General features: G+C 37.4%; 1 protein-coding gene across 2 annotated transcripts in view; it reads right to left on the bottom strand.

The window, feature by feature from the left end:
• The window catches only part of LOC150104812 (uncharacterized), a 449,875-nt gene that overhangs the window by 23,275 nt on the left and 413,259 nt on the right, over positions 1-13,341 (bottom strand). For both annotated transcript variants that reach the window (XM_090395370.1, XM_090395369.1), the window contains one exon: positions 277-370. In XM_090395370.1, coding sequence (XP_090251496.1) covers positions 277-370 — 94 coding nt within the window. The remainder of the gene's footprint in view (positions 1-276; positions 371-13,341) is intronic.

Below are 13,341 nucleotides of genomic sequence, written 5' to 3' on the forward strand. Positions count from 1 at the left end.
TGGGGAGTAAGTATTGAAATTTTAGTATGCAATGCCTTATACACCGATATCATGAAACTTTCTTTTAATGAACTGACTGACAAGTTTAAAACCAATATAATTTTAAGTAAAATAAGTTAGAAATCCCATCCCTTATACTATGTCAAAAAGTAAATAAAAACCCATGCCACTGTTCCATCAACTAGCTGCCAAATTATAACACCTGTCAAATAAAAAAATAAATATATAATTTTATAATATATAGTTTTCAAAACAAATGAATAAAATAGCACTTACCTTCATAAAATCAGAAACGCCACGATGGAGATCCCTCACTTCTGTTTTATGCAGATGATAAAGTTTAAGATGAAGAAGAGACTGGCACTTGAAGCTGAAAGTAAAACAAATTATGATTTTGTGTAATCAGTATATTATTATTATAATCAGACCTCAAGGGAGTCAAGGACTCATTAAGGCAGCCATATATCAACCATTAACCACTCCAGCTATCATATCTTCTGTTAAACTCATTCACACTAGATGCACACTACTTTCAAGAGACTATTCTTCACTGCTCTGTGAGAGAAAAATGTAGCTTTTACCACTTTCTTAAATGCACACAAACTCAACTTCCATAGATGCCCTTTGTCTTCCATCAATCATATTCTATAATACTCTTTCAGAAGTTTATAATCTCTATGCCTATCTCATATCACTCTTTTTTCTCCTGTTTATCAGTCTACAGTCCACATATGCTCACTCTATCTTTATAATCTACATTTCATAATCCAAATCATCTCTGTAACTCTTCTTTAAACTCTTGAGAGCTTCTTCATCCCTTGAAACTCAGGAAGTCAAATCTAAGGCATTGTAAGGAGGCAAAATTATTTCCTTATTCTTACATGTCAATGTAAGAATAAGGAAATCATTTTCATGGTGATTGGCATTCATTTCAGACAAATTATGGAGACTATAACTGTGTTAGAAATAATTATTTTAATTTCCTGACGTTTTGACTTTCATATTAAGGTCATCATCTGGAGTATATATATATACAGGGTGGTTCAAAATTTCACGTACAAACTTTGAGAGGAGGTAGAGAACATCAAAATCAACCATATTCACATAGGAAAGCATGGCCGAAAACACCACCAGACGGTACTAACAGGGACACAAAGATAAATAACACTGCCTTGTGTTATTTAAGAAATAACACAAGGCAGTAAGCAGTGTAAAAAACTTTATTAGGCTTAAATTAATAGTTCAATAGTAGTTGGATACATAATATGGTTTCACATCAGGTGTTCAAAGTTACAACCATTAGCAGTGATGCATGCCTGACACTGATGATGCATTGATTGCCGTACATTCTTGAAAATACCTGGAGTTTCCTGGATATTAGCAGCGGTGATGCCAATTCTTGCCACGAGGTCCATGTCAGAGGCAACAGGTATTTCATACACCATGGCTTTAAGGGTTCCCCCACAGAAAGAAACCAATGCTTGATAAATCAGGTGAGTGTGGGGGGCCATGCGACGGGTCCACCACACCCAATCCATCGAGCCCCAAAGGACCTGTCCAAATACTGATGCACAGAAATGCCAAAATGAGCTGGAGCCCCGTCGTGTTGGAACCACATCTGCCGACGCATAGTCATTGGAACATTGTTCAATAAACCTGGCAGAACGTCTTCCAGAAAGGTCCGATACTTCTGGGAGTCCAATCGGGGTGGTAATAGGTATGGGCCGACTAAACAGTCAGCAACAATACCTGCCCATACATTAATGGCGAAGCATTGTTGTTGTGCAGCATGTGATCACACAGTGTGTGGGATCATGGGCCCACACATGAGCACTGGGGTGATTGAAGATCTCTTCACAGGTAAATGAAGCTTCATCTGTGAACAAAACACAAGTTGAAAAATCCCGGTCTATGGCACTTTTCTGCAGAAACCACTGTGCAAATTCCACACGTCGAGGATAATCTTCAGCCATCAGTAACTGGACCCGTTGCAGATGAAATGGATGTAAGGACTCAGAGTGCAAAACGCACAATACACTGGATCGAGACACTCCTATAGCAGAGGCACGTGTGCTTGTCTCTGGATTATTGTCCATCGCATGCAACACCTATGGCAAAATTTCGTGTCGATCATGGCTGCCCACTATCATGCCTGCAATCCCTGAACGATCCATAGTCACACAATTCTGATCAAATGTGCAAACATTTGGTGATGCGGTACATGTCTGTCTGGGTACCTTTCGCGATACATTCGTACAGCGGCTTATCCATTACTGCCAGCTAACCTGTAAACAAGGTGCATGTCTGCCATCTAAGCATTCGTAAAATGATGCATCTTTTTTGTATGATGTCCAAAACTTGAACAAGAAAGCCCCAATTCCTCACCTGGAGTGCTGTCGAACAGCACCGCCTATCACTTTCAGGTGGCGTTTCTGGTCATGCTTTCTTATGTGAATATGGTTCTAGTGGGAAAAAAAAAATTAAATAAATAAAATAAAATAACTACATCAAAGCTATATTCTATTTATGACAACATTAGAGAATTATGGAGACTAGAACCATGTTAGAAATAATTATTTTAATTTAAATTTGGGAAGGAAATCATTTTGCCTCATCATCAGTTCAAAGTTAATATGCAATTTTTGTCATGTAAGCTTTTGAAATTCAACTTCTTAATTACCATATTTCTAATATCTCTATCTTCATCAGTTTCTCCAAGCACAACCATCCAACCAATATAATATATGCCGTTGGATACCTTATTATGCCAATTTGCATAACTTTATACTTACTAGCACTGAAATGAGCCATTATCATTTGCCCACAGTTCCACCTATTCAAATCATTCTGTAAGCACTGGATATACGTAGCATCCCTGATTGTCCTACATATCTTTGTATTTTCAACAAACAATTGTACATCTCCTGTCAGGGCCTTCCTAATATTATTAATACTCAGATTGACTACAATAGTCCAAGAATTGATCCCTGGGGTACACCACTGGTGGTCACCTAAATCTGGCATTCACTGCCCCATATATCACTTTCTGGCCCCTGCATAAAGAGTAAACTTTTATTTATTTGGCTCTTGAAAGACTCTAGGAAGATTAGTTCAAATTCTATACAAGATTAAGCACTGCAACTATTACTTCACAAAAATTCAAAGAAATTAAAAGCTATTTGGACTAAATATTTCACCAAGAAAGCGAGTTGATATTTGGAAAATAATCAAAGTTTATTAAAGTGATTCATAGTTCCTAGTTTTCCTTTCAGATCCCAGCATGTTAAACATTATAAACCTCATGTGTTCACTATCAAACAGAGATTAAAGTTATTTTGAAGAAAGTCTTAATGCAAATAAAGTAAATTTCTCACTTTCAAAAAAATTTTGAAATTGATAAATCTCAAAATCTCACTTACAGAGAACATTAACACCAGTACTGTTTTGTACTGGTGTTAATGTTAAAAAAAGAAAAAAGAAAAAAAAGTCTAGAACCTACAGAAAGGATCATTCCACCTACAATACATGTTAATTAACTTAGTGTCCTACCATGCATAATGGGATATCTCTCCAATTGCAAGTAAATGGATGTGGCAGTTTAATATGCAAATTTAGTGGCATAAAAATTGAGATCAGCAGTTCACCTGAAAAGTCATAATCCTGAACAATGACTATACAGAAAAAGTTAATATTTCAAAGGGTCATTGCTATGCAATGTTAGTGTACAGTATAAAGCAATCACGTGAGTTTGTGTGAAGACATCGATGAGTCAAGTGAGTATGAGAATGACCAAGTGCAGAATTTCGTCTCTCAAGCAAAAATATTGAATAGGGTAGTCAATTCAGGAAGTAAAGATGGGTGGGGGCATAAAGGGATGTTGCAGTTTCTAGATACTAATGCCAAAAGTATCAAGAAAAGGAGGGAGGAGTTTTTGACATTGGTTAGTGCAATCTTGCTAAAAGTTATAGACATTAGGAGACTTGGCTAACAGCAGATGATATAGTTACAGGGATAGAATATGAAGGGTTTAGTATTTTCAGGGAAGATAGAGAAGATAGGGTGGGAGGGAGGGGTACTGCTGATGATAACTGATGAATTACAGCCAAAAAAATTAGGAGATCCACAGGAGGGTGGCTGTTCATTTGAAGGTCTGGTGTGAGATTAAGGCCAGTAAGACAAAATATGCAGTTGGTTGTTGCTATAGGCCAGGGAATTCCATGGATGATCTGGAAAATATAGTACAATGAGTATAGATCGAGTGATTATTATGAGGAACTTCAACTATAGAGATATAAACTGAAAGGAAGAAAGATCACATGGCAGGAAGGAAATAGAATTTATACACCTACTGAGAGATAATTACTTGAGGCAGCATGTGCGAGTAGTGGACCTAGTCATAGGATCAGAAGAGCTATCCATAACCAATCTGACCATATTGCCTCCAATTGGTGAAAGTGACCATGCGATCTTGACTTGGGGGATTGTACAACATGAGGATATTCTGTCAAGAACGGGTATACATGGAACTAGAAGGCAGGTGATTATGACAAGCTCAGGAAGAAGCTTAAATCTGTGCCATGGCATAAATCACTGCAGGGTAAGGATGTTAGTAGTGCACGGGAGATAGTTAAGGGTCATCTAGAGAAAGCAATATTAAATTGTATACCTAAGGTAAGGAAGGTAGGATTAGATGGATGAGTAATATCATTAAGCATGAGCTGCAGAAGAAGAAAATTATGTGGAGGGTATATAAAGAGAAAGGTGATCAGAAAACTCATGAACAGTACAAGGCTCAGACAAGAAAGGTGACCAGCATGGCAAGGAAGGCAAAAAAATCAGATTATGAGAAGAATCTAGCCAAGCAGGCCAAAGGAAATTCCCAAAGAGTTTTTTTGTTATGTGGCAAGTAAGAGGAAGAATGACTATGGAAGATTAATGATTGGTGATGGTCACAAGGAGACAGAAGCAGATAAAATATTTGAGTTACTGAGTGACCACTTTGTAAGTGTATATCATCCTAGTGAAGTTACTGCTTTAACCTATGTAACAGACACTAATGTGGGAACAGAGGTGGATGAATTGAAAGTTTTTAGGATATTGCAGAATCTCATTATAAATACAATTGGTGGGATTAGATGGGATATCAGCTTGGGTTTTGTGAAAATGTGCAAGGAGAATCGGCAATGCCTTTGACTAGACTGTTTAATTTAAGTCTCAGCTCTGGTAGAATCCCAAGGGAGTGGAAAGAGGGCAAAATAATTCCCTTGCATAAGGGAGGTTCTAAGGTTGTGGTAAAGAATTATAGACCAATCAGTATCTCAGGTGTGTAGTAAAGGTACTGGAAAAATTGGTCAAAAAGAGAATTCAAGAATGGGTGGATAAAAATATGATACTGTATGATGGCTTTGTGAAGGGTCAGTCATGCCTAGTAATTTACTATCTTTTTATAACAGAGTAACAGCAGAGTTGGATAAAGGAAATGGCAATATGGTGATTCTGCAAAGGCATTTTGACAGAATACCACATGGAACTCTGTTGCACAAACTGGAACAAATGGGGATGAATATGACTCTGGTTATGTAGATAAGAGTTTGGCTGCTAGACAGATATCAAAAAAGTGGTATATGAACGGGCAGAATCCAGGTGAAAACAATGACTAGTGGTGTGCTGCAGGTTCAGTGCTGGGACTACCAATGTTTAATGTTTACATAAATGATATAGGAAATAACCTGAAAGGAAATATTCTGTTTTTGGCTGATAATGCAAAATTAGGTCGAGTAATAGTTAATCAAGGTGATGTGAAGAACTTGTAGGCCAATTTAAACATGCTGTCAGTATGAGCAAAAGATAATGGGTATCAGTTGAATGCAGCAATTACAAAATGCATAACATGTAAAGTTATGCATTTTGGGAGATAAACAGATTAGAAGCTGTGTATCACATTGATGGCACTGTAATCCATGAAATAACTCTCTATCTACCACCACCATCCCTAAATCTCCAGGAAGCTGGAGATTTAGGGGTGGTGGTGGTAGATAGAGAGTTAAAGTTTAGAGGACATATTGCTAAGGTTGCCCATAAAATTACCTGGCTATTGAAGAACACATTAACAAGTAGAGATAAGGAAGTTGTTATTCCTCTTCATAAGGCTAGTGAGTAGGCTGTTCCCTGTGATGATAGATTGAGGATGTGTGGATTGCATAAGTTGGTTGATTGGAGAAAAAGAGTGGATATGATAAAAACATTTAAGTTACTTAAAGAGTTTTATAGGATTGATGCATGGGAAATGTTTTGGCATTTGGCTGGTGGGGGCCAGAACAAGGGGTCACCTTGGAAGGTGAATAAAGGTGCAGTTAGTAGGGGTGTAAGGATTAGTTTTTTGCTTGGAGAGTTGCAAATGAGTGGAATGGGTTGCCAGAGTCATTTGTGAAGCTTTGTCTGTTAATGGAATCGAGGAGAGATACGATAGATTGTGTGGATAGTTAGGGTCTCCCATGATAAGTCTTAGGACTCCATGGAGGTGCCCATACAATAATAATAATCTCAAGGCCACAAGTTACACAAGAGCCCAGGATGCAGTTCACATGTTCATTAGCATGGACTGTGAAGTAATGAGTTATATTCTCTTCCATCTCATGAGCATGTTTGGGTATAGAGATAATTCCTAGAAAAAAGCTTTTTACTTCAGTGTGATGTAATATTGCTTCTGTCTTATGACACAGATCAGAGTCACTGGTCATACCGCATGGACAATCTGAAAAGACTAAAACCAGAATGGTGTTCAATTTTGGTGCTCTGTACTGTGGCTGCTGTGCAAAGTGAGAATTCAGACTTGTGCACAGCTAAGATGGTCCTTTTAATTAGGAACTTAATGTTTTAAAGAAGGCTAGAACACAACACCAACTCTTGTGTAAACATATATATATATATTTACACAAGAGCAGAAAATGACCAAAGCATCTGTTATCAAAAAAAAAAAATATTCTCATTGCCACTGTAGTAGTATTTTCTCTATTTAACATTACAATGATCATAAACCAAAACACTCATAATAAGACCACATTACAAACTGTACTTATTGGATTAGGTTCTCACTGTATTATTGTCAAAATGTTTCCCTTCTTAATGAGGTTGCAGATATTTGCATTTCAGATGGAAAGATATGCATTCAAATCCACTGTAGGACATGAAGAACATTAACATGTTCGCTACCAACTACGAGTATACTCGTAGTTTGTATATATGAGCTTCACAAGCCGACTACAAGTATGCTCGTATACTTGTATGTCGATTTACCGACCTCCTATATCAAACACGAGTTACCCCTTAATATATTTACTTTAATTTGGACCCTTGGATTCTGAATAAAGCGGAGAACATGTCTCGGGGCTTGGTAGAAGGGAAATAATTTCAACTAAAATACTGCATATTATATATGTGCCTCAGAAGCCAACTACGAATATACTCGTATGTCGATTACCAACCTCCTATGCCAAGCACGAGTTAATCCGTAGTATAACATGTAATTTGTAAATCAATTTAAAACTAATAAAATCAATAAAATAAAAAAACAATTTATTTAAATTAAGAATGGTACATTTTAAAACAATTTTCCACGCACAATGGTGGTTTTTCCTGGCAAACAGGACAATAATAACGTGTTTCGCATGTTCGTTTGTTTCGTGTACACACACGGCATGGCTTTGTCATGCGATTCTTTTTTTTTCTCTTGGTGGTAAAATTTCCAAATAATGAAAATCCCGATTCCTCCTGAAATTCTCTGATGCTGTAAGCTCATCCATTCCAACAAAAACTGAGATAAATTGATCTCTAAATTTTAATGCAGGCATCGAATTTCCAGTAATCATGTTATAAAATTTATGTGCATTTTGAATGTATACCTCAAAAATGCGTATTGCCAATTTCTTTAGCCATCTAATTGTCTTTCGTAAGGTGGAATAGTAAGAAAGCATTTGATCAGAAAGATCAGTGCCTGACATCCCCAAATTATAATCCCTAACGATGTTTGGTTTTAAATGAAATTTACCATTCTGATTTACCATTTCAAATTTGTGCATACTTGAAATGGAAAGAACTTCCCTCTTATCCTTCCATTTGCTGACTACAACAGGACCTCTTCTTTGCCAGACAAATTCCCCTTTCTTTAGTTTCTTCTGAATAACATCTGGTGGATTGTCTTTCCTATTATTTATCAGCGTTCCACACACGTACGATTTTCTGTCAGTAAGCGATTCCTTCAGAGCTACAGAATTATAAAAATTGTCCATATGCAATAGATAACCCCTGTCTAAATATTCTTCCATCAAGTGGAATACAATATCATATGCATGACCCATTTTCGCTAAAGAGGATTCTGATTTTCCTGTATAAATTTTTATTTTTATCACCAACCCATTTGATTCGCATAGTTCATAGAATTTCACGACATATTTATGTATTGCCGAAACGCCAGTCTATCGTGCCACACCACCATTGACTCATCAATGCGAGATTACTCGTAGTGACCTTGAAGACGCAAAAAGGGCTTAGCGTGCGGGAACAAACCGTGCCTGAGGATCGTGGCAACGAACGTGTTAATGAGGGTTTATCTAATGAAGGCGAGTTAGTCAGTATCATATAGAGGTGTAGCAGAGTTTAAAGTTTAGGACTTATAGGTCCTAGTTACTTCAGCTGCAGTAGAAATCAACCATCTCCTCTTAACATAAAGCAACATCATCATCATCATCATCATCATCATCATCAAATTCCTGCCATATACTTTCAAGGGGTGTACAGGATATGATAGTACTACATGAAAAAAATTACATCATTATTAATTTCCTATCTACAATTTTCTTCCAAATCAGTCTGTTACTTATCAAGACTCCAACATTATCAGATCTTATATTTCTATTCGTCTAAGGCACTTTGTACCGTATCAATCCACCTATATCTTGGTCTTCCTCTGGGTCGTTTTGCTGCCAACCTGGCAGAGAACACTTGTTTTGTTAATCTTTCCTCGCCCACTGTTTAAGTGACCATACAACCTGAGATTAGCTCTGCTAACGCATTCCTGGATGCTGACAATGTCAAGTTCTTTCCTAATATCCTCGTTTTTAATATGATATTGCCATTGATGCCATCTGTTCACACCTATAATCTTTCTCAGGACTCTCATATCTGTGGTCTCTAGTCTTTGGTCAAGTGTGTTACTTCTGACCCAGCTCTCAGATCCATAAGTTAAAACTGGTTTGAACACTGTCTTGTATACAGCTAATTTAGTGTTCTGACTAATTTCTCGCTTATTCCATATGAATTTCTTCAATTGACTTCCCACCATACCAGCTTTGCTGATTCTGAATGGACTAAGATGGGATGGCAATTTGGGATTTAGCCGACCAAATTGTATTCTTATTGGTTAAACCAAAATATAGAATGATGGTACAACATGGCTAACATAAAGCTCACATCATAATTTGATACCTCAATAAACAAAAGATAAAGTTTCACTTTCAATTCTAGTGAGAGAATCTTTCAGCCTTACAATTTAACTTGACTTCATATATAATCATTATTGAAAAATTAATCGTCCCACAAGGAATGCTTAAGAGTCAAAGCTGTATAACTGGGAGGAGACCTCCATGTAACCTTGTAAGAAATGTGGAGAACAGACTGGAGCTTCTGATCTAATGTCTAATCCTCACCTTCTTGTAGTACATTCTGTTAGTTATCTACCTGGATAGTGAACAAATGAGGATGGACTGGCAATTTGGGATTCAGCTGACAAAATAATATTCTTACTGGCTTAAACCATGATGCATAATGATGGTACAACATGACAGAATTTTATGCCAGCTGGGCATCGCACAGTTAAAAAAGGCCCTGTTGTTTTTGCTAGGAACTAAGGTGAACGGCACAAAGTCTACTATTGGAACCACTCCCAGAAACATCCCAACTCAACATCAGAAGCATCAATGTAAAAGAAATGCAACTCACAGAAGAACTGAACAGTAACTGAAATAAAGAAGACAAAAAACAGGTGAGATCTTTCTAAGTGACAAATACAAAATGTCATATTCAGGCAAAACAATCAGGGAAAAGAGGGAGTAGCTATAGTATTCAACACTCAATATGAAGATAATCTTCTTGAATGACAGGCAATATTTAAGTATGATGTGGCAAATATCAGAATGGGGAGCTGGACAATGAAACTTATTTAGTGGGACCATAAGCATATAGAATTTGAAGCATTAGAGATATAAACAGTAGAGTAGGAAATGATTACCAGACATACAGAAATGTTTTGCAAAAATTTGGAAAAAAGAGCAGCAAAGCTAATAATAATGGTAAGTACCTGCTAGATTTTTGCTAAGCACATGGACTAGTTATTACTAAACAATGTTTCAACATAAAAAAGTGTACAAATTCACATGAAGAGAAGATGCAAGAAATAAAAAAGGTATCATTCACTATGTTATTGTTGACAGCAATGTTTTCCACTGGTTCAGGACACAAGAGTATACACAGGATTTGAAATCGAAGGGACCACTATTTAGTATTGAGCAGGATAAAATTGAATTTCATATTGAAAGGAAGGGGATTTAAGAAAGTTTTGAAACAAATCGAAGTTAACTAGCTATTAGAGGTGAACTGTAGACTTAAATACACAACCATTATTCATGAAAAAAAATGAAAGAGATTGAAAACAAGAACCAAACTTTGGAGATTCAGTGGCAAACCCCAAAGAAAAAATTGACTGATTCAGCCAGAGGAGCTTGTGGGAAAGTAATCTGCAAGGATAGAAAAATCAGAACTTCATGGTGGACTCAGGAAATTAAAGAAATAGTCAAGAAGTAGAAAAGAAGAAATCATATCAAAAGTTCCTGGCATGTAAATCAGCTTGTGCTCTTAGAGAATACAGAGAAAACTATAAGAAAGCAAAGCACTATGTAAAACTAGCTAAACAAAAGTCATAGGAAAACTGATAAGAACACAGAAAATAAATATCAGAAATGTGACAAAATATTCTGGAGGCTATTGAAAAAGCTTAGAAATGGAGGAAAGAATATTATAAAAGGAATCATCTCCTGTTCTTTTCTGATGAAAACTGAAGATAAAAGATATTCTATGTGTGTGGAGTAATTAATTTGAAAGACTGCTAAATGAAACAAACAATGTCAGCACAGTAGTAGCAAACACTCAACAAGAATGCAATCAGAAATACATACCCATAAAAAAAAAATTAAAAAAAAAAAGCCATCAAAAACCAGAAATGTGGAAAGGCATCTGGAGGAGATGATATTCAACCAGAATATCATCTTCTCATATTCAACCAAACCACTCCCCCAAACATCCTCGATCCCCTCCTTACCAATGCCCCCCCCCCCCAAATACACACTGAAAGTAGTGAGCTCCCCGTAATTCTGATCACAATCTAGTGCTCATCTCCCCCCCCCCCATGCAACAATGCTTACACAGGCATTCCCATACAAGTGCCAAGTGGGACAGCCCCCACAACTCCTATCCCACATTCCCATGGTTGGACTATTGCTTCCAGTCTTCCAATCCAAACATATGCATCGAATTTATTACCAAAGTAATCCTCATTGGCATGGAAACATACATTCCACACATTACTCTGACTACCATTCCTAACTAAACTCTGGTTCTCCAAAAGATGTGCCAAAGCTGTACAGATGAAACACCAGACATACCATAACTGGCTGAAATCGAGAACCCCCATCCTCCTTTAGAGCTCATATCAAAGCCCAGAATAGATGCAAAAAAAAAAAATAATAATAATCAATGTTCCAAAACAGAGTTCAAAAGAGCAAAAAGCAGGAAACTAGCAGCCTGTCCAAACAGTAGCCAAGCCTTTTGGTCTCTCATCAAAGCAATTGGCTGTAACTTCTGCCCAACACTATTCCCACCCTTTTCATACCCAGATGGCTCTATTGCATCATCACCCACAGAAAAAGCCAATCTTCTGGCTTCACACTTTGCTTCTGATGCATGCATAACTGATGATGCTAAATGTCCTCCAACCATTCCAGATATCCAACATACAATGCCCCTATATCCTTTTGCCAGGATGAGATCAGAAAAATACTGTCCAAATTAGAGACAAAAAAGTCTCCTGGCCCTGATGGCATTCCCCCAATTGTCTTGAAAGTTTGTGCACCAGAACTAACTCCTACCCTATGTCGGCAATATATATATATTCTCTTACTCCACTGGAATCTATCCAACAAACTGGAAATTTGACTATATTCAACCCATTCCCAAGAAGGGTGACAAGTCCATGCAGTCCAACTACTGCCCTATCTCGCTTATCTCAGTCCTGTCTAAAGTAATGGAAAAAATCATCAATTCCCAACTCCTACACTACCTTGAAGACATCCACCTAATAAACGACTGCCATGCCAATATAAATTCCATCGCTGTCGATCAATAGGAGATCTGCTCACATATGTCACCCATCTCTGGACAAATGTCATGAAGAAGTTTGGCAAATTTCAAGTGGTTGCACTTGATATATCCAAAGCCTTTGACTGGGTCTGTCACAAAGGCTTACTAAGCAAACTACCATTATTTGGTCTGTCACAGGACTTCTGTAGTTGGATTCCCAGCTTTTTGTCTGGACACACACACACACACTGAGTGTGATGATGGATGGTTTCCTATCCTCTCACTGTTCAACTAATGCTGGGGTTCCACAAGGTTCTGTCCTCTCACCAACCCTCTTCTTGCTATATATCAATGACCTGCTTCAGTTGACCTCCAATCCAATACACAGTTTTGCAGACGACAGCACGTTACACTCCTCGCTTTCATTTGATAAACCCTACCCTACATAACTCACCTTAACCTACAGAGCACCAACCACCACCACCACCCTCAATTCCAATCTTCAAGCCTTCCTCCAATGTGGCTCTGATAACCTCATCAATTTCAATGCTAATAAAACCCAGTTCTGTCCTATTTCCCATAAAAAAAGAACCTTTTTTTTTTCCAGTATTCTTTTTGATGATATGCAAATTTCCAGACAGTTTGAGTTTTCTTCTTGGAATTACCCTCACATCAAACCAAACCTCTCCTGGCATAAACACATCACAACCATTGCATCTGCATCTCTTCAAAAAAAAAACCTAGGATTTCTCTTTCGCTCAAACCGTTACTTCACCCCCTGAACAGCTGTTAACATTATACAAATGACAAATCCACCTAGCTATTGAATACTGCTCCCACATATGGGGTGGGCCCCTAAAAGCTCCCTCAAAATGCTTGACTCAATACAAAGGAGAGCAATTAGACTTATTAATGACCCATCTCTTACCAACT

The sequence above is a fragment of the Typopeltis vanoorti genome, chromosome 7 (genome assembly GCF_054136105.1).
Source record: "Typopeltis vanoorti isolate ZY-2024b chromosome 7, IOZ_Tvanoo_1.0, whole genome shotgun sequence".
Lineage (NCBI taxonomy): Eukaryota > Metazoa > Arthropoda > Arachnida > Uropygi > Thelyphonidae > Typopeltis > Typopeltis vanoorti.